This window comes from Eretmochelys imbricata, chromosome 14 (assembly GCF_965152235.1).
Source record: "Eretmochelys imbricata isolate rEreImb1 chromosome 14, rEreImb1.hap1, whole genome shotgun sequence".
Taxonomy (NCBI): domain Eukaryota; kingdom Metazoa; phylum Chordata; order Testudines; family Cheloniidae; genus Eretmochelys; species Eretmochelys imbricata.
The window spans coordinates 15763236-15783453 of NC_135585.1; the positions used below are offsets into that span (position 1 = coordinate 15763236).

Sequence of the window (20218 nt, forward strand, 5' to 3'; positions counted from 1 at the left end):
TGCTTTATAACTATATGATATCTATAGTTATAACTTTGTTTGGTGTTACAGCAACACTAGCTTGCAAGGGTGTTTAAAAATGGTTTTGGACATAATAGAAAGCTCTAGAGCCCAATTTTCAGAAGTACTGAGTACCCACAACTGTAATGGAAGGCAATGGAATATGTGGGTGCTCCGCACCTCTGAAAATTAGGTCTTAAATGTGTATAGGGCCAAAAGATTTGGAAGTGAATGGTTGGGAAAATCTTTTACCTTTCTCAGTAGCAAAATCATCCTGCAGAAAACTCCTTGCCAGCAAGATTCTGGCCTCTGAAACTGAAAAGGCTTGGAATATGTTATGCATTTCTGAGGCCCTGTCCTTGCTGGGGAAAAGGCTATTTTTGAAATGTGTTAGCCACCGTATTTTAATGATTTTAAAAACACACATTTCTCCTTGTACAGACACAGCCTGAGATTATTTTCTGCATCTTCAAGCATGTGGTGCATTTCTGTTTATTTAAAATCGACATTAAAAAGACAATAATAATTTAAGAGGGGAGTGAGCCCTTGACAAAGTTCAATACTTTTTATTTTCCTGCCTTATAGTGTATATGTGAATAAACCTCACAATCAATAATGATTTACTTGGACACAGTGATCTGACTGGGCTCTGGTTACAGGTTATTACAAAATACCACATTAGTCAAAACTCAGTAGCTGTGCTAAATTTATTAGGCACATAAGAATTGCCCTATTGGGTCAGGCTCAAGGGATGTCTATCCCAATATCCTGTCTCTGACAGTGGCCAGCACCACATGCTTGACAGGAAGGTGTAAGAACCCCACATTAGGTCTCATTCAGGTATGTAAACCATTTTTTAATCCTCTGCTGGCTGTTTTTGAGATTCAGTTGCTGCTGTATCTCCAACAGTGGCTCAAGACCTCTTTAGTTCTGAAGATAGAGAAGACATACACATTTTAAAGGGACACTGTTAGGTTGTTTTGGCCTTAAAAATATGTAGGTCTTAAAAGGAAGAAAAATCCAACAAAATAGCCCTAAAAGCTCCTGTAAAATTAATGTTTATCCTGTTTAAAAAATAATTTAAATATCATCTGGGTCTTTTACAGTCCAAATACTGCAACATTTTCTTAGCTAGGGCTTGATCCTGCTAAGTGCGGAGCAGTCATGTGTGATGCTGAGCGCCTTCAACTCCGTTAGACTTCAAAGTGAGTTGAGGCTGCTCTGTAGGGTTACCAGTTTTAGTTGGATGTATTCCTGGAGGTTTCATCACATGACATAATCTTTAATTAAAGATGAATCTTTAATTCCTGGAGACTCCCGGACAATCCTGGAGGGGTGGCAACCTTAGTGCTCAGCAGCTGCTAGGATTGATTCCTTAGTGCAAAAGACCCGGATAGTGAAACTGACTAGTTTTATTTTCACTGTCCAAGCTTTAGGAAAAAGCAAAAAGTAATCAGTCAGGACAAATGGAGAAAAATATATCTGTTTTTAAAAACTCTTTCAGTTGTAATAATCTCAGGCATTAAACCTGTCTTTACGGTGTGTTTATTTAACATGATTTTTAGCTGACTGTATCTCTTTAAGGGAAGAAAATCTCTTCCCACTCACACCTTTCAGAGTTAGGAGTGGAATTAGATAGAACTGTATCTAAAAATATTGCTTGCTTACTAAATATTTAACTAGTTCACTAAGAATTCAGACAGCCCTCTTTTAAATGATACTTAAAATATAATAGGAAATTCTTTGTTGATTGCGGCTGCTTTTAGTGCTGATGTTTGAATTCCAAGTTTGAGTTGAGCGGCCTGGAAACTAATGTCTCCCTGCTACAGAAAACCAGCAGCTTCCAGTCTTTTATTGCGAATTAAAACGGGGGAGGGTGTGGGAAAGACAGCCTGCATCTCTATGATGGATGCTGTGTAGTTTGGCATGGCCTCGGCTGAGTGAGTTGACATGGACTCTGGTGAATCTCCTTGTTCTAACCTCCTTCTCCTTGATTTCTGCCTGCAGTTACCTGAAGGAGTTCCGCACTGAGCAGTGCCCCCTTTTCGTGCAGCACAAATGCACGCAGCACCGGCCCTATACTTGCTTCCACTGGCACTTTGTCAACCAGCGTCGTCGCAGATCTATCCGCCGTCGGGATGGCACCTTTAACTACAGCCCTGACATTTACTGTACCAAATATGATGAAACCACAGGAATCTGCCCAGAAGGAGATGAGTAAGTAAAGTCTGCTCATTCCTACTTTCTGCCAGTCAGCTCTTGGGATCAGTCCAGGTGTTGATTCCAACCAGTAGTTTATAGAAACAAGACGCTTCAGCAAAGCAGCTTTTTAAGCTTAAGATCATTCAGAGTAACATAAGAATAGATATAAAAGCTGCAGTAGCAACCTCTGTATTTCAATCCTAAAGCTACTACTTCTAGGATTGAGAGAGAAGTTCACTCTCCATTACGTGTTCAGTCCTTGCATCTTCAGCAGAGTTTTGATAAGAACTGGACTGAATGGCCACCATGCAAACATCAAATTAGCTCATGGGAACTATCAGCTTGAGCTGGAATTGAACTGATGGCCCACTGGTGAAAAGGTCTGTGTCCTCTTACCTGTGCCCTGAACCATCCAGCCTCAACTTTTAAAATTATATAATTTAATTACCCTTTACGGATGCCTAGTGACCAGTAATACTTCACTAAAGCCATGGGAGGTACACAAGATGGAGAAACACTGTAGAATGCCATGTTTTTCCTCATCAGTTGTTTGGTAGGTTCTATTGGAATAGAGAAATACTTTAGAAGATTATTGCTGCAGTGTGCTAAGGCAGGCCTCAGCCATGCAGGAGTGAACATGGAGAATATAGAATCAGAGACAAGATTATCTGTAGAGGAATAACAGCATATCTTGACTGTGGTCAAAATATAGACTGATGCAATTTCAGTTACGTTTCATGGTGCCAATATAAACAAAAAGGGTTAGACATATCTGGAAAGTGGCAAATTCTGCTAATTGAATAAAAGATAAGGTAGGTGAAAGAGAATGAAACAATCCACCAGACCTGTGGTGTCAGTTTCTATTCAGATTATCTCTCATTAGTGGGGTGCTGGCTGGGCAGGTAATAGGATATGGAGTCTTTGACTTCCAGATCACTGGTTCATATTTGGCCCAGGTTAGTAGTGAATGAAACCATCTTACTGCTGTTGGTCCGTATCTTTGGATAGGTCCCACAAGTACATCAACTTCACTTATTTTTCTGGTTCTTTTACATTTCTTACTGACAGGTTTGTGGATTTTTTCCCCACTTTGGGTATGACTAAGATGCAGTAGGAAGAAAAAAATAAAGTGTTAGCTAAAATGATAGTGTTCTGTATTTCCTCCCTTGCCCCATGCTCTCCAGTGAGGGGTGTGTCTAGCTCTTGATGGACTGGCCCAGCCCACGGGCCCTGTAGCAGTATATTGGCAGGAAACAGTAACAGCTAGGAACCTAAATGAAAGGAGAGCTGCAGAGGAAATGTGTGTGCCATGTGATGTCCCCCATTCATCGCTAATATACCAGTAAAGCCTTGAGAGTGTTCTTGCTCTTTTCTGGATCCCTGACGCCTATTGGTCTATAGAATAATGAGCCTCTGAAGGCTTAAGGATCCAGTTGTTTGTCTGTGAGAGAAGCTGTTTTCTAGTACGCAGTGGCAGATTTAGGATTTAAAGAATGCTGCAAGGCATGATAAAAGAGAGGGGCAGGGTTAGTAAAATTGACAACAACAGCAGTCTTCATCATCAGCATGTCCTTTCATACATCGTGAGTCCACCCTGGCAACAAGAGTGTGACCAGAATTTGGCTCTCTTCCCCTATGCCTCAGGTGTCCATTCTTGCATAGAACTACTGGTGACACAGAGAGGAGATACCATCTGCGCTACTACAAAACTGGAATCTGCATCCATGAGACTGACTCCAAAGGAAATTGCACAAAGAACGGCCTCCACTGCGCCTTTGCTCATGGGCCTCATGACCTACGCTCTCCTGTTTACGACATCAGGTAGCAGAGGATGGAGTTTCACATTGGGGCTGTGCATGGAGGGGTGATCACTGGACCTGAATGGAAGGTCAGCTGATCAAAGAATATACACAAATGTAACAAAATACTGCTAAGTATCAGAGTGATGGCAATATTTCCCTCCCTAGCAAGGGAAAACACAAAAACCTCTTCAAAGAGGTTCCCCAAAAAGCGGGAAGCACGAGGCTAGTCGCACCCTGCCTGAGAACCCTGAAGGGGGTTCAAACTTATGAGGCTGAAATTCCCAGGGAATGAACTGCCAGTGTTTAATCACTTGTTTCTATGTATGTTATGGCAAAAGCCAGTAGACATCATGAACATACAACTACTTCGAAGTGCTGTAGCAATTGCTGTCTGACAAAATTATAGACACGTGTATCTGTCTCTTCATCTGCTCTGTCTGCCTATTGTTCATTTAACTCTATTCCCGAAGGGAGCTTCAGGCTATGGAGGCTTTGCAGAACGGTCAGACCACATCAGAGGGTGGCATAGAGGGTCAATCTGCAGTCGCTGCTAGCCATGCTATGATAGAGAAAATACTCAGTGAGGAGCCAAGGTGGCAAGGTGAGTCCCTTAGGGTCTTGCAAGGGGGGCAATCCAGTGTGCTTGTAGTGCCCCCTCCCATCAAGGGCTTTTTCATAGTAAGCAAAGCACCTGCCATCTCCAAGTAACCTGTGGGACCTTCCTTCACAGACACAACGTATGTGTTGGGAAACTACAAGACAGAGCAATGCAAGAAACCCCCCCGTCTCTGTCGCCAGGGTTACGCCTGTCCCTACTACCACAACAGCAAAGATAGAAGAAGGAGTCCAAGAAAACACAAATACAGGTACCCTCATCCTGGGCCTTTCGTTTTCCAGCTTAGGAGTTCAGGGTTGGCGGAGGTCCCCAACCAAGCACTTTGGATTTGCTTCATTTTATACTGTTAGCCCTTCCTTAAAGCCTGTTCTGACAGTTCTGCTGTGCTGAAGGGCTGGGTTAACATGCTAGTCCCCAGGCCTGGGGATTTGCCTTATAACTAGGATCAATAATGAATGCCTATAATAAACAAATAACTGTGTTCACCAAATCATGTTACAGCTCTGATCTACTCATTGTGGACAGAACCTGCATCTGGCTTCTCCATGATAACCATAATGAATTAAACAAAAAACTCATTTCAAAAAAGTGATGCAGGGTGAAAAAACACTAAAAGGGGAATTTAGTCCCATTTGTAAACAAAACCACACGCTGCATGTAGGTCATGTTTTTATGGGCTTAACTGAGAGCAAGTAAATGTTTCAGAATTATCAGGCCATCTCATGTGTCTGATGATTGAGATTGAAAGGGGTTTGGGGAGATCACCAGTGCTGCCTGCTTTGCACTCCTCATTTGACTGTTAAAGAGTCCTGCAACTTAGGTTACAGGTGTTCACGTCATTTTCCTGTCTCCTGACTCGTTATCATTGATGTGTCTTCGTGAATACAGTTTGTCCAGCTTAGTGGCTCTGATTTCCAAGAGCACAAAAGAACTTTTATTATGGCCTTGGGGGCTTTTCTTCAGTCCCCCTTAAAAATATCAAAACTGGCTGAAAACCATGGCTGGCAAATCATGAACAGTCTCATTTTCCTCCCCACATTTTTGTCACAGATTTTTCCAATCAATTATAAAGCCCCATAAAATCAAAGGAGCGTTAACCCATCACCTCGAGGACAAACATACACGCCATGAGAGTCCTCGGGTGCCATCCAGGGACTCTTCCTCCTATCTCCAACAGGTGCCCCCTCCCATCTTTCTGTCCCATCTTTGTGCCTTATTAGCAAGTATTGGAAGAGTTGAGGGTCCCCTACCAGTGCATGGAGAGCATCAGTATTCCTCCCACTTCTGTGCTGCCAGCCATCCTCCCCCAACAACTGATGTGGCTGTATGCTCAGTCCCTGCTGCTGCTGCGATGGGCTTCCCCTGCAGTTTACTGAGGGAATGGGTAAAACCATATAGAACAGGGGGAGTGGGGCACATCAAGAGTGCAGTCTGGGGAAACAGAAAAAGTTCCCAGCAGAGAGAAAGGAAACAGGCCTGCCTTTTCGCTAGTGACCCCACACAGCCAGTCTTCTACAGGGCCACAATGTAACCCTGGAAACTGACTAGCCTACAGTGCTATATGTTCTGGGATTAGCCAATTAACTTATTAACATTATATGAAGACCCAGTTCTGAAACAGAAAACAGATCCAGCATCTTTGACACTATCATATCACCTACAAATACAGTTAAACTGTTTTGGTTCAAGTCAGCATTTAGTCTGAGATGGTGAAAAAAAAAATCTCTTTAACTGGGCAATCTTTACAAGCCATAGAAGCTGCAGAGGTAGCAGGGAGGAAGCTGCATAGACACCAAGAAGTGAGTGCAGGAGAAGAAGCTGGGAGAGCAGCGTGTGTACAATGGAAGGGAGCAGTGGAGCCTGGCTCCCAGTTTGGGATGTTGGGGTGCCAGGAGGTAGGGCTGAGAATGGCCAATACATGTTTGTGTTTGATGCATTCCACTACCCCTTCTTTATACAGATCTTCACCATGCCCCAGTGTGAAACATGGAGACGAGTGGGGAGACCCCAGTAAGTGTGAGAATGGGGACACATGCCAGTACTGCCACACTCGCACAGAGCAGCAGTTTCACCCAGAGGTATGGTAACCTGACCTTCCCATTTGACATCTTGCTATTTGAGAGGGAGAATTCCAGGGTTACAGGTGTTGATGGGCAGCAAGGGCCCAGCAAGCAGGCGGGGAATGGAGAGCTGCTTGCAACATGGTCCTTGGGTGCAGAAGCAGCGCATTTGAGGTGAGCTTGGACCACAGCTACTTGACAAGGGTCCCTTTTAGTCAAAAAAAAGACAATTTGGGGGGAAGGTAAAGAAGGTAAAGTTAGGGGGAGGGAGAGCTCAGTGGTTTGAGCATTGGCCTGCTAAACCCAGGATTGTGAGTTCAATCCTTGAGGGGGGCCATTTAGGGATCTGGGGCAAAAATTGGGGATTGGTCCTGCTTTGAGCAGGGGGTTGGACTAGATGACCTCCTGAGGTCCCTTCAAACCCTGGTATCCTATGATCCTAAGGAGGGGAAAAGAGTGTGTGTGAGAGAGAAAGAGAGGGTAAGTCCACAGTGTATCTGTGTGTATTGTAGATGTGTTGAATGGGTTCACAGGTGAACTACTACGAAAGTGATTTGTAATTGATAGTTGTTGTCAGTAACAGGTCCCCATGAACCAATTCTGAAAACGGCTTAACTGTTAGTGCAGACTGGCCCAAAGCTTTTCCAGAAGAATTACAGAAAGCATGTCACAGTCACACTTCACGTTATGGTGTTGAAAGTGGTTTTGTCTGGCCTACACTAGCAATGTCATTTTCCCCATCAGAGGAAGGAAGGACCCATTTCTGATAATGATTGTCAGTTATTGATCATTTTCTTAGTAAACAGGGGATCAGTTTTCTAGCCTGTCATTTATCGGTTATTCCCCTAACACTATAATTTACTATTGTACCACACCCAGAGCTCCAACTGAAGTCATTGGGGACGGATGGTAAATGTTAACCTTTAAGTTGGTTAGTCTCTAAGGTGCCACAAGTACTCCATTTCTGTTAACCTTTAGGTGACCGTTGCTGTCATGGGACAATTGTTGACTTTACCAGAACTCCAGTGGCTTTTCTTTCTTTAAAGCAAAGTGTTGAAATGGATGCTCTGAGGTCTTTGTTTGTGTCTGTGGTGGTAGTCTATGTTTCTGTCTCACTATTGAATCTGTTTTAGGCATTTCTCTGCCTGAGTCGCTACGCTCAGTCTTTTCTTACTATGTCTCTGTGTGTTGTGTTTTGTTTTGTTTTTTCTTCTCAGATCTACAAATCCACCAAGTGCAACGACATGCAGCAGTCTGGCAGCTGTCCTCGGGGACCCTTCTGTGCCTTTGCACATGTAGAACGTATGTTAGCTTCTTCTCTTATCTTTCAGTGATGCTTTAGCCATAAATAACTTTAGTTTGGTGCTCCAGGCCAGAGTAGATAGGACCACAAAGGGGAGAGCTTTCTTTGGTAGCTCATTTAAAGTCATGATGCCAATAGGAGGTGTGAGCACAGCTGAAGGCAATAGATATTTTGTAGGGCTACAACCATGGTTACTCATCGCCTTCACTTTTGAAGCATCTTTCCCACTCTTGTATCTCACTAGCTCAGCTCTCCATATCCTCAGAATTATAAGGACTATAGTATAGAGAGAACACTGCCTTTCTTCTTCATATGGTTAAACTGGGACACAGTCAAGTTCAAAGCATATGAGTTCTTAAAAATCTTAGAATGTAATTTCTAACATGAGATTATTAACATTTAAAAATCAAATTTATTTTTACCATTTGTGTTTTTAATTTACATTTTATATCTTAACTGAGATTAGACAGTAAAAATAGATTTGTTTCTAGTCTAGTTTTGCCCCCTATAATTGGTAGCCAGGATCACCTGAGTTCTAATCCCAACTCCAAACACTGACTCCCTCTGCAGTTTTGGACAAGTCATAGACTTTAAAGCCAAAAGGGACCATCATGATCATCTAGAGCAGGGGTTCCCAAACTTGGTTTACGGCTTGTTCAGGGTAAGCCTCTGGTGGGCCACGAGACACTTTATTTACCTGGGTGTCCGCAGGTACGGCAGCTCGCAGCTCCCAGTGGCCGCGGTTCGCTGTTCCCAGCCAGGCCACCGCTTCCCGCAGCTCCCATTGGCTGGGAACGGCAAACTGGGGCCATTGGGAGCTGCGAGTGGCCATATCTGCGGATGCTCAGGTAAACAAAGTGTCTTGTGGCCCTCCAGGGGCTTACCCTGAACAAGCCGCAAACCAAGTCTGGGAACCCCTGATCTAGAGTGACCTCCTGCACACTTCAACTTTCTCTGCATGTTTCTCTACGTATAAAGTAATAACAGTATTTTAGTTTGAGGATTAATTAATGGTTCGTAATATGCTTTGAAGATTAAAAGTGCTATATAAATACTAAGGAACGTTATTAGGCAGATTCTCTTGCTAATTCTCTTATACAGTATTAAATGATGCTCCAACATTTGAATCACAAATGCTTCACAAGAGTGTTTAAATCCAGATAGGAGCTGTTTTTATTAATATTTTTTAAAAACTGCACTAGTAATTTTGTAAACTGTTTTCTAGAAAACCTCTATACTTCCTGACAATGCCCCTTTAAAAGAGAGCAGAGAGTCTGTTGTTGGCTTGTTCTTCATATTTCTCTGGATGTAATAGAGTAGAGCCAAATGACTAGAATTGCTAGTTACAAATGTCTGTTTGAATTTGGAATTCCATACTGGAAGGTGCTTTCATACATAACAGATAGAAAACTTGAATTCCGTTCCCTTTCAGTTTCTTTGTCATAATTCTGGTTGATAAATTTGGTTATTACTGTCGATACTTGCATTTATAAATGAGGGTTAGCTCTTTCACATCCCATTGTTCCTATTCGATTCTGCACTCAAATTGCAATGCGGAATTTTTGGTAGTCGGAGCAGAGTTGTTGTGAGCCACTAGAACTGGGCTCTAATCCTTGCTCTGAGACTGATTCACTGCATGACCTTGTGCAAATCTCTTTGTGCCCTGATTTGCCCATCTAAAAGTGAAAATAATAATTTCTGTCTTGACGGAAGTGTAATGAGGCTTAATTCATTACTATATGTGAAGTGCTTTGAGATCCACAGATGGAAGCCCCTATAAAAAGGAAAATAAGATCATGTCCAAGAACATCTAAATCTCTTGGAAATCATCCTGATGAATTTCACGAGTGATAGCCATTTGTTGCTGAGGGCTGTATAATGTTTTAAATCAGTGCAGCGAAACCCTGAACTGTTTTCCTGGGTATTTATGATGTTTAAAGGGAAGGGGGCAATTCCATAGCCTTGTACACACATTACCATTTTCTGTAATGGTGGGTGTTGAGGACTTACGGAAACGTATCTATCTCCCTTAGCTAATCTTAACAAATCAATCAGCTGTGTGCATAGCATGACCCAAACCCCTAGTTAGTTCAGGACATCCTGAATGTGTAGCATGTAATTCACTTAGTAAAAATACTATTGGAGGAAGAGATATTACTGAGCTAGAGGCCAGCAGCTTGCAGAATTGGAGAAAGAGTAATAATAGAGGATAAGAAATACCCATTTTGCCTGATAGGATTTCTTGTTGCTTCTATACCGATTCAAAATAAGCATCCCTGAAACATTCCCTGTGGAGAGCTAGCAGCAGGAGATATATGTAGCTGCTGTTCTTCCCAAGCATCTTGTGATCCCTGGCCATTCATGTAGCTTTGAGTGATGTTGCACGCCCTTCTATTTCTCGCAGAGCCTCCACTCGAAGATTTACCGCCATCTTCAGCTGTATCCAGCCCAACGCAAACAGGCCCTGTGATGTATATGCCATCAGCTGCTGGTGATTCTGTTCCAGTGAGCCCTTCCAGTCCACATGCCCCGGACCTTAGTAATGTATGTGACCCTGCTGGGAAGCATTTGTCTACATGTTGTGAACCTGCATTTCCCTGACCTACTATACCACTGTCTTCCAGAGGAGGAAAATTTCCCAAAGGATTTGAATATTGTTGTCTCTAGCTCAGTACTTCCCGCAAAGAGCTTATTTGGGGTGGGACACAGGTGTTTGCCTTCCTCCTAGAAACCCACTCCATGCCTATAGCACTGCTCTGCTTTTCATTCTCTGAAAAGTTTCATTTTTAGCTCTGGGTTAAGGTATTTTTCAGGAAAGTGGAGAGTGGATTGCAGCAGTGCATCCAGCCTAACTCCTTTCTGATTGGAGATAAGTGTAGGGCTTCTGTTTCCATGTACAAGCCATGAGCCAGTATAATCTAGAGTACGAAACTGCAGTTTAGTTTGCTTATCCATGAAATCTCAGAGAGGTTTAGCCTGTCCACAGTGTGTCTTGCATTATGGAATATCTGTGATTTACCAAGGAGTGTCCAAGCCCTGCTACATTTACTGGTTTATATAGTGCCCCAAAGTGTGCTAAGTACATTAGCTGTACATACAGGACGAAAGGTACCTGTCAAGAAAAGCTTACAATCAAAGTAGACGACATACAGACACGGGAGTGAATGGGGTGCAAGGCATCTTCTTTTCTTTCTGATTTTTTTCCCGTTTTTTTATCTTTGCCTGTTCACATTGAGCCACTTTGGAGCTTGCAGCGTTCCCAAACTGTTGATGAAGATTTTGAAGAGCTAGAATGGCATGGTCTTAAATCATGATTGCAAATTCTAAACTGGTTTAGATGAGTTGAACTAATTTATTTTCTCTTAGTAAATACCACTGTGGAATAAAGTACAGACATTCTTTTATTTTCTGTGAAAGTGCCATCTGAATGCTGGGCAAGCCACAAGGAAATGTCTGTCCATCTGATGATCACTGAGATCTATTCTCTTTCTGGAGCCCTTCAGTCTTCAAAGCTGAACCCTACCTAATCCATGAACACATACCAAAAAAGGAAACACATGGTCTTTTTTTCATTTCCTCAGTCATCAGGGCAGCTGCATGTACAGTGGAGTCGCATCTTACGCAGGGGTTAGGTTCTAAAGTCAGTGCGTAAAGCGAAAATCACGTATAGTCAAAATTACCCTTGAAAATCCCTTAAATCGCAAACCGGAGTGCCGTAGGGTGGCCAGGAGCATTGTCTACGATCAGCAACACTTTAAAGTCCAGTCCTTTCTCTTTGAGGTACCGCTTGAGCTCCGGAATGAAACACTTGTGGAACCAATCCAGAAATAATGCTGCCCTCACCCAAGCCTTTTTATTTGATTGCCAGAACACAGGCAGGAGATTTTTGTTCTTGCCTTTTGGGGCACAGGGATTTGCAGCCCTGTAGAGCAAGCCCGGCTTTATTAAACGCCCAGCCGAATTGCCACAAAACAAGAGTCACACAGTCTTTAACTGCTTTGAAGCCAGGGGCTTGTCTTTCTGATTTCAAAGTGTAAGTGCGGTTGGGCATTTTTTCCCAGACAAGCCCAGTCTTATCAGCATTAAAAACTTGTTCTGGAAGATAGCCCTTTTCTTCTATGATTTTCTTTAATTGTTCGGGGTAGGCTTTTGCTGCCTCTTCATTGGCAAATGGAGCTTCACCAGTAGTCTGCACATTTTTGAGGTTGAAGCAGGTCCTAAAACTGTTAAGCCAACCTTGGCTGGCTTTGAATTCCTTCTCATCAGAAGGCTGCCCCTCTTCAGCGGGAGGTTTCAACAGCGCTTAGAGACTGTCTACACTACCCGCTGGATCGGCGAGCAGCAATCGATCCAGCAGGGATCGATTTATCGTGTCTAGTCTAGGTGCGATAAATCAACCCCCAAGCGCTCTCCCGTCGACTCCTGTACTCCACCGCCACGAGAGGTGCAGGCAGAGTCAACGGGGGAGCAGCAACAGTCAACTCGCCGTAGTGACGACACCGCAGTGAGTAGATCTAAGTACGTCAACTTCAGTTCCGTTATTCACGTAGCTGAAGTGGCGTATCTTAGATCAATCCCCCACCCGAGCATGTATAGTTGAATTTGCATAAGTTAAATGCGCGTATGATGTGACTCACCTGTAGTCTGCAAACAAATATAGCTTTGCTGATGATAATTTTACATGAGTAATTAATCAAAGGAAAATACTCAGTGAAGTAACCAACCTCACATGGCATGTTCTGTTTTGTATTTGTACTGTAGGTGTGGAATAAACCAGGAACTCTGCCAACTAGCCCCACCTCCACCACAGTAAGTAGTGACTGCAGGGGAGGGAAAACAGCAGACAGCCTGTGTAAAAAATCAAAGGATTGTAGGACGCTCACAGCACTCCCTCTTTGGATCTCCAGCCCTCTCTATGCAGCATTTCAAACTTTGGGAGCAACAAGCATGTGCAAACATAGTTCTAAGTTGCAAAAGTAATCCTGTTTAAATGCATGATGCATAGTTGTGGCCTAAAGGAGAGAACCTGTTGCGGAGCCCTGTTTTAACACTGGTTGTCGATACTTTGGCCTTGTCTACACTAGGATTTTCAGGCCAGCAGGTGCAGCTCCACTAGTAGATGCTGTAGCATATATGCTGCTCCGGCAGGCTCAGGTGTTTTTACTACTGTCTAACAGGGTTAAAACACTGTTCATCCTCAGACTGCAGGCAGGATCCTAACCTGAATCACCCTGTAGCTTAAGGAAAATGAGAAGAGCTTTGATCAGGCCTGTGAACTCCAGGAGTTGCATGTGAGGCTGCAGAGGGGTTGAAGTGTCTCTAGAGCCTCAGGGTACAAATCACTGTGCTAAATCCACCTCTCTGTTGCTGAGAAATTACAACAAAGAGACATTATATTTGTGAGATTTGCACACAAACAGTATTTTGTGCTCTCCCTACTGGCTGTCTAAATCTGTCTGTTTGTGCTGACCATCAATGAAGCTAATGCACAAACAAGGAAGTAAGAGAATCAGTGTCCTTAGGAATCATTTGACTCAGTGCTGCTGACTGTTTGAACTCTCCTTTTTTATGACCCTTATGTTTTCTTCTCCCATTAGATGCTTTGTAGGAACAGCAGCCTCGGAAGTCCATCTAATATATGTGGGTCCCCTCCTGGTGCCATTGGGAAGCAACACAGCTTGGAGAGCATTGGTTTTCCCACAGACTCAGTAACAGCAGCCAGCAGCTACAAGAAAGCACCAGGCTTTGAGCGGGAGGATCAGGTGGGGGCTGAGTATCTGAAGAGCTTCAAATGCCAGGTAAGGAGGGAGTGTTGGGTGGTGGAGAGCAATTGCCTGACTTAGTTTGGATTGAGTCCTCCATCTGTGGAACAAAAGTAACACACTGTTGCCACAGTGTTTGATTCCCAAATCTACTCTTCAACTCCCAACCTCTGTCAATCCGTTCAATCTCACATCAACTCCTTGGTGTCCTGCTGCCACTGCAAACTCAGTCTGTCAAAAATTTAGCTTCTCTTCTTCACTTCAAGTCCTTCTCCACTTCTTTCCTTTTCTATTACAATTGGATATCAACTCGATGTCATTTATATCGCCTCCTTCCATATCCAGGTTCTCTTCGGATGTAGACTATCCCAGAATTAATCTTTTCCTCTCTTGCTCTCCACTGCTAAAATCCTTGTTCACATCTTGGTCACCTTGATCACTGCACCTTGATCTCTGCTATTGTCACCTTTCACTTCTCCAGTCTGTCTAAAACACCACTGCTAGTCCTCTTCCTCTCCCACTGCTCCAACCATATCACCTTTCTGGAATCTCTTCCCTGGCTTGCACATTAAATTGAGGCTCCTTGGTCTTCAAGTAGTGTCCATAGGAGTGCTACACATCAGAATGTGCATGAGCCTGTACACTCTTGATTGGAGAATTCTGTGAGCAGCATTCATGAGTCTGCACTTGCTCTCTAGATATCCATGTGCTCTGGGTCAAGAATATGAGGCAGGGTGGACCCGCTGTTATTACACTTCTTGCTGAACTGTGACTCGAGATGGAGCATCGCATTTTCCATTAGCTAGACACACAGCTTGCTAAGCTTCACTTAATTTTTTGGTATTTTGTTTTTATAATTACTCATGTAAAATTATCGTCAGGATGGTGACGGCCCACCAGGAAAAGGTGGCGGTGGCAGCGGCAGCCATGGTGGTGAAGTTTGCGCCAGGAGCCTCTGTTGGTTCTTTCCATCTGTTCTTCTTTTTGTTCTTTGATACTTTCCCCACAAACTCTTTGTCTTTTAAGGACCCAAAAAGGGAGTAATGGGTGGAATGGCCTACTCCTCGTTATTTTGTCCACCAATTCAGCTTAATTTCAGACGTACCAGTTTTGGCTTGTTATCTTCTGTCTCTACCTCTCCTGTTTTTACAAGCACAATTTCAACACAGTCATTGAATCATCTCAATCCGGCCTTTTTATTTAGATTAATTCAGTTATTCTGTCTCCCTTTCATACCTTTTCCCATCAACATTTGTTATTAAAAGTTATTTTAACATCTTACGAATTTTTATGTACTTTTTACAGTTGAGCTCCCAATTTGAGTAAATTTGTAGGCCCATTTGTCACAAGACTACTTACCCTCTGACTGCACCACTTCAGCAGTGACTTGTCCTCTAGTACTGACACAGTCACCAGTCTCCCACAAATGTTTTGAGGGTACCGAGAGTAATTTCCCACTGGTACTGACACATCCTCTGGTACCATCTCATCAGCCAATCAAGTATCAGCCCCTGGTACCAATGCAGTTACAGGACCCTTTCCAGACCCCAGTACTAACTCAGTCACTGGTAGCAGCACCACTTTCTCCTCTGATGGTCACTGAGAATGACACCTCATCCTATTCTGACGTGTCTATACAAGGTTCCTCCACCTTCCCATGCCACGTCTCTCCCTTGGGGTACACTCTAAGGAAGAAACTCTTGGCAGGAGATACAGCTGGCAGCCCTGGCAAAGAAAGCTATGGGGCCCTGCCCCTTTCCCTTACATCCCACCACAGTGGGCTTATTGGAACCCAGGGGCCCCTTTTGGCAACCAGTTCTACATGGTCATATCTCATAAAAGGACACACCAGGAGCAATAACCGTCTCCCTTGGATCCCGCTCTACAGGAGGCTCTTGCAGAGGAGCAAGAACCAGCTGAGGAAGAAGAAACACCATCTTCCCACAAATCCTCCTCCTCACCACGTGAGGCTGTCATGCCTCCCCCAGCATCTTATGCCAATGGTTTAAAGGCATTTCAAGACCTTATGGAATGAATATCAGGAGGAGATACAGGAGCACCAACGGTCCCTGTTGGACATCCTTCAGGTACATCTCCTCAGGGCAAAATCACCTTCCCCATCAACAATGCTTTGCTGGCCCCAGGCTGTACAATGTGGCTACCATATTGCCTACATGTAAATGGGCTGACAAAAAATACTATCTGCCATCCAGAGGCTCAGGGTATTTTTTTTTCCCCAACGTACAACCAATTCTCTGGTTGTCATGGCTGTTAACAAACAAAACAGGCAACATCAGTCCTGCTCAAAGCCATCTGACAAGGAGTTGAAATGGCTGAACCTTCTGGACCATAAAAGCTACTTCTCAGCCTCTTTGCAGCTCAGAGTAACCAGTAACCGAGCCCTGTGACAAAATATGATTTTAGAAACCACTCAGTTTTTATCTTTTATTGAACACCTGCTTCAGGATCAGAGGGAACAATTTCAAGCCCTCATAACAGGCCAGACAGTTGCTAAGGTGTCTCTCCAGGCCTTGCTCGATGCCACCAATAAAGCTGCATGTTCCATGGCTACAGTAGTAGTCTTGCACTGAACTTCTTGGCTGAATTCCTCCAGCTTCTCCCAGGAGAAACAAAAGACTGTCAAGAGCCTTCCCATTGAGGGGCCCAAGTTGTTCAGCAATGCCATGGACAGGTTGCTCCATTCTCTTAAAGACCCCTTGGTGACACTGATCTCTGGGCATCTAAATGCCTGCAGCAGAAAGAAAATACAGTAGATCACAAATGGCTCATCACTCTCATCCCATCCACTACCAGCCCCCAAGACTGTCTGAAACACCTCCCCCTTCAGCCCCCCAGGAAGAAGTCCAGGTTCACTAAGAAAGGGCCATCCCCTACAGTGATGTCCCAGTCAGCAACATTCTCAGAACAACAATTTTGACCCTTTCCCTCCCTGCACTGCTATGGGGATTGTCTCTCCCATTTTCTACCTTTCTGGGAGCTCATCATCTCACACAGATGGATCCTGGAGGTGATTTCTACTGCCTGTTCAACCCAGTTCAGTTTCTTCCAACCCCCAACTCCCCTGTCCCATCCATCTTCAGGGACCCTTCTCATGGTGGTCTCATGAGGCCTCCTAACATAAGATCAAACCTGTTCTACCAGACTTTATCTGGAAAGGGTTTTATTCCTGGAACTTCCTGGTCCTGAGGAAAAACAGGGGATGGAGACTAAATCTTGACCTCAGGACTTCAAACATCTTCATCTGCTCTCAGTGTTTCAGAATGGTAACCCTATGAGTGATAATTCGCTCCCTGGATCTAGGAGATTGGTTTGTTCCCTCTACCTTTAGAACATTTATGTTAATATAGCCATGCACCCCTCACACAGACTTATCCTACGTTTCCTAGTGCACAAGGACCACTACCGGTATTGCATCCTACCCTTTGGCCTCTCCACTGCCCCAGGAATCTTTACCAAAGTCCTCTCAGCCATCACAGCCCATCTTCACCAGATGGAAATAATGATCTTTCCTACATGGATGATTGGCTCCTGAAAGGTCTCTCATTTCTTGAGATACAGACAGCAATCTCTGTTCCATTCACTGGACCTCCGCCTCAGTGTGGAAAAGTCTGTCCTCGCACCCACTCAATGGACTTCATTGGGGCCTCTCTGGACTCCTCCACTGCCAGAGTATACTTACCTAAGAACAAATTTGCCACAATGTCCAGCCTCATTTCAACAATACAACAGAGCCTGCAAACCACAGCAAGGGATTGCCTGCAACTACTGGCCCATATGAAAGCCTGTACATTTGTGACACCCTTAGCAAGACCACACTTTCAGTGTCTTCAAGCCTGGATGAGAACCATCTACAGCCCCAACAAGCAGTCTATCCAAGCGTGGGTCTGTACCTTGGTGGGTCCTCAATTCTCTAAATTTGGTGTAAGGATCCACAAAAGGTGTATGTGCGGTCAATCTACCTCTGTAGCCCTACTGAAAAACATACCTATCTCAGACATCTGCAGGGCAGCCACCTGGTCTTCAGTGCACATGTTTTCCCAGCATTACTCTCTCATGCCTGCTTCCAGAACCGATGCGGCTTTCAGTAATGCTTTCTACAAACTGAATCCACCTCTTCAGCACCCTCCTCTCTGACTGAGGTATTGCTCGGGAATTTCCTGCCATGAAGTACCCATAGGGACACTACTCAAAGAAGAAGGAGAGGTTACTTGCCTTGTACGGTAACTGGAGTTCTTCGAGAAGTGTATCCCTGTGGGTGCTCCAGTATCCGCCATCTTTCCCCTCTGCCTCAGAGTCCTTTCGCTGGGCATTCATGGCTGAGAAGGAACTGGAGTGATGGCGAGTCCTTTCCCTTTATATCCTTATACTGGAGCACAAGGATATCTAGGGTGCAGGCATGGACCTGCAGATACTGCCAACCAAAAATTCCCATCAAGAGTTTGCAGGTACGCACATATCTTGATGTGGAGCATCCACAAGAACAAGCATCTCAAAGAACATCAGTTACTGCATAGGGTAAATAACTTCTTCTCACTTGCCCCACATAATCTCATCCTGACCTACAACTCAACTGTCATTCCTCTTGCATAACTGCTCCCTTTGTCTCTTTCCATTCTCAGTTTAAAGCCTTCATCATACTGCTTCCTAAGCTTAGAACAATCTCCTGTTTCTTGTCTGCCATGTGCCACCTTTTCCACCTTCAGGTCCAATTTTTCCATCAGTTTCCTTCCTTGGTGTTACCGTTAATTTCTCTGCATTTTCCCTTCCGAAACTGATGACTCATCTGTGTCCGGGACAGAGATGGTGGCTTCGTCTTTATTTTGTAAAGTGATGTTCTGTAAATTGCTGTTGCTGATGTTATTGCTTGCGCAATAAGTAGATTTTTGTTAGGGTTTGAAGAAGACATATTCGCAGACATCTTTTCATGAGGGCTGGTCTCTAGCAACCTGAGATATGGTTGTGCATTACTGAAAGCAGGGGTGCCCAGAAAATCTGCCTTTAATCTGAACACATTTAGGCCCTGTCTACATTACATTGAAGAAATTAGCATTAAGCCTAAAAAGCACTGTCTACGTTGTACTTCTGTTACAATACAAACAATTGAAATCCCCAGCTTAGACAAGGTCTTGAAAAAATGACATGATTTAGAAGTCATTAATGCCATTTGTGCCCACATGCTTTTTTTTACAGCTGAGTGAAAGAGCCATGTTTCCATCCTGCAACAAGGCTAGTCTTGACCACTCTTTGGTTTAGTTAAAATGATTTAGTTGTGGAATGGACAGCGTTTAAGCCCTATTGATTTAAACCATTTTCAAAAACAGTTCTGGTGTTTGCTTAAGATGGGCATGGCTTAAGAAACCGGGAATTGCAAATCTATGTAACGTGTCTTTGGGATCAAAGTTCAGAGCTGGCTGTGACTCCACCACATCTCCCTGCTAAGTACAGCAGCTTGTAGCAGTTGTTTAAAAACAAAAGAAAAGCCCCATGCTCATTCTCCATTGCAAGTGCTGCAGAAAAGGAGTAACTGGGCAGCTCCAAGACTGAAGGCCAAGAGAACCCCAGTCTCCTGTCAACAGAGACCAGGCCCGAGGGAGACCCTGCTTTGGAGAAAACATGGGCAAAGAGCCCAACCTGAGGGAGGAAGGGGGAGAGAATATAAATATGACACTTAAAATGGCCCTGTCTCGAGATGAGTGTGTGTGAGTGAGGCCCAGTCTGCACTATGAACACATTGTGTTCTGGCACTATGCTCTGACATAGTGTGGCGTTGCTTATGTGCACGCAGCCAAGTTGTATGGTAACCATGCGACTGAACTGTGCTAAAGCCCTGTAAAGAAAAGTCTACAATATTCAAATGGAGGTGCCCAAAATTAGGCACCCAAATCCCTGTTTAGGCATCTAATAAATAAAAGTGGTCTGATTTTCAAGAGGTGCTGAGAGTCCACAGTTCACATTGACTTCAGTGGGTCCTGCAGGTTCTCAGCACTTTTGAAAATCAGGCCAGGAATTAGACACCCAACTTTAGGCACTTGTATTTGAACATTTTGGTCAGAGGCTTTTGCCTAGTTCTGTAACCTGAGTATGATGTAGACTTCATAGTGATAGTATTTAAATGAGCCATCTCATTCCTCTCTCTTGGAGGTGAATGGAGGGGAAGTTGTACCTTTGCTGTTATTGTTGTTTGGTTGACAATAGTTTTTGGCAAGGGTGAGCTAACAGAGCAGTAATAATATAATATAATAATAATAACACTTAACACCTACATAACTCTTCATCTTTAAAGTGATTTTCAGACATCAGCCTATGTTTAGCTAACAGCAAAGGATTGAGAATGTTCTTCTCAAAAAAACGAAAGATGGATTCTTACATTTTCCCCCCCAAATGAAAATGTACAGTTGGCAGAAAACTACGCAAAGACCCAAAATTGTAGGATCTGTCTTCTGCCATTTTCT

General features: G+C 43.9%; 1 protein-coding gene across 4 annotated transcripts in view; it reads left to right on the plus strand.

Annotated features, from left to right (window-relative positions):
- UNK (unk zinc finger) overlaps window positions 1-20218 on the plus strand; it is a 65705-nt gene that overhangs the window by 26850 nt on the left and 18637 nt on the right. For all 4 annotated transcript variants that reach the window (XM_077834492.1, XM_077834495.1, XM_077834496.1 and 1 more), the window contains exons 2-10: window positions 2008-2217; window positions 3847-4023; window positions 4475-4605; window positions 4735-4870; window positions 6581-6698; window positions 7898-7982; window positions 10388-10527; window positions 12745-12792; window positions 13581-13781. In XM_077834492.1, coding sequence (XP_077690618.1) covers window positions 2008-2217; window positions 3847-4023; window positions 4475-4605; window positions 4735-4870; window positions 6581-6698; window positions 7898-7982; window positions 10388-10527; window positions 12745-12792; window positions 13581-13781 — 1246 coding nt within the window. The remainder of the gene's footprint in view (window positions 1-2007; window positions 2218-3846; window positions 4024-4474; window positions 4606-4734; window positions 4871-6580; window positions 6699-7897; window positions 7983-10387; window positions 10528-12744; window positions 12793-13580; window positions 13782-20218) is intronic.